Here is a 981-nt window from a genome sequence, read left to right as displayed (position 1 = left end):
AAAGACTCCTTCTACCCACCCCAGAAGTACCCCCTGGAGAAGCCCAGTCTCCTGGCCAGCGCTGGTAGGTGGCACTGGTTTGCTGTGGGACATGGGGTGGGGAGCTCCCCCTGCTTGGCTCTCTGCAGGCCGGCCTCCCTCACCAGCAAACACAGATGCAGCCTCCAGAACGGTCCCTGGACCCAGGACGGGGGAATCCGGGAGCCGGGAGCACTGTGTGGCCTGTCCCATCCCACCCTGTTCCCCAAGGCGCAGTCTCAGCCGCTGACAGAAGAGCCCTGCCTGACATCCAGTCTCATTGGCTGTGGGGCAGCTGGGCCCTGGCCCCAGGGGAGTTACAATGGCCTGATGGGGGGTGAGCAATGGGGCAGGCCAGGGCACGCAGTAGGGGTCAGCCGTGAGGCTGGGGGCAAGAGGACACAGGACTGGGATCCCCTTGCTCTGCCCCACCCCAGACAGCAGCTGGGTGCCAAGCTCAGGCTCAGCTCACACGGGGCGAGAAAGTGCAGTCCCAGGGTGGGCGCCTCTGCATGGGAGGAGGTGCAACGGGGTCCTCCCCGCAGAGTGACCAATGCCTCCGGGTGCCTCTCCACATCGCGTGCTTGGCACCCAGCTGCGCCGAGGGCCCGGCCCAGCCGAGTGCCTCGCCACTATAGTGTGCGCGTCTCTCTCTTTGGTCTCTAGAGGAGGATCCCTCCGAGGACGAGTCGGTGAAGGACACGGAGCAGTCGTACCCCTCACCCCAGCAGCTCGCACCGCCCCCATCGGAGGACCCTGCCTCCCCCACCCCTGTCCAGCCTCTGCTGGGCCCCAGCATGGCCCCAGAAGGCCAAAGGACTTTCTCCATGTCCCCCTTCCCCGGACTGGGTGCTAGTGACAGGCCGCCGGCTGACCCCTTCCTCCCCAAGCAGCTGATGCCACCCGTGTACAAGAGCGAGAGTGGCAGGGCGGCGGCCCTTCCCCCCCCCCCCCTCCCCCCCC

General features: G+C 67.0%; 1 protein-coding gene across 1 annotated transcript in view; it reads left to right on the top strand.

Moving 5' to 3' along the window:
• CUX2 (cut like homeobox 2) overlaps positions 1–981 on the top strand; it is an 87,422-nt gene that overhangs the window by 71,816 nt on the left and 14,625 nt on the right. Inside the window, 2 exon segments of the mRNA XM_025199847.1 lie at positions 5–64; positions 685–964. Coding sequence (XP_025055632.1) covers positions 5–64; positions 685–964 — 340 coding nt within the window.

The sequence above is a fragment of the Alligator sinensis genome, unplaced genomic scaffold, assembly GCF_000455745.1.
Source record: "Alligator sinensis unplaced genomic scaffold, ASM45574v1 scaffold628_2, whole genome shotgun sequence".
Lineage (NCBI taxonomy): Eukaryota > Metazoa > Chordata > Crocodylia > Alligatoridae > Alligator > Alligator sinensis.
This window is presented reverse-complemented; position numbering and strand designations above follow the sequence as displayed.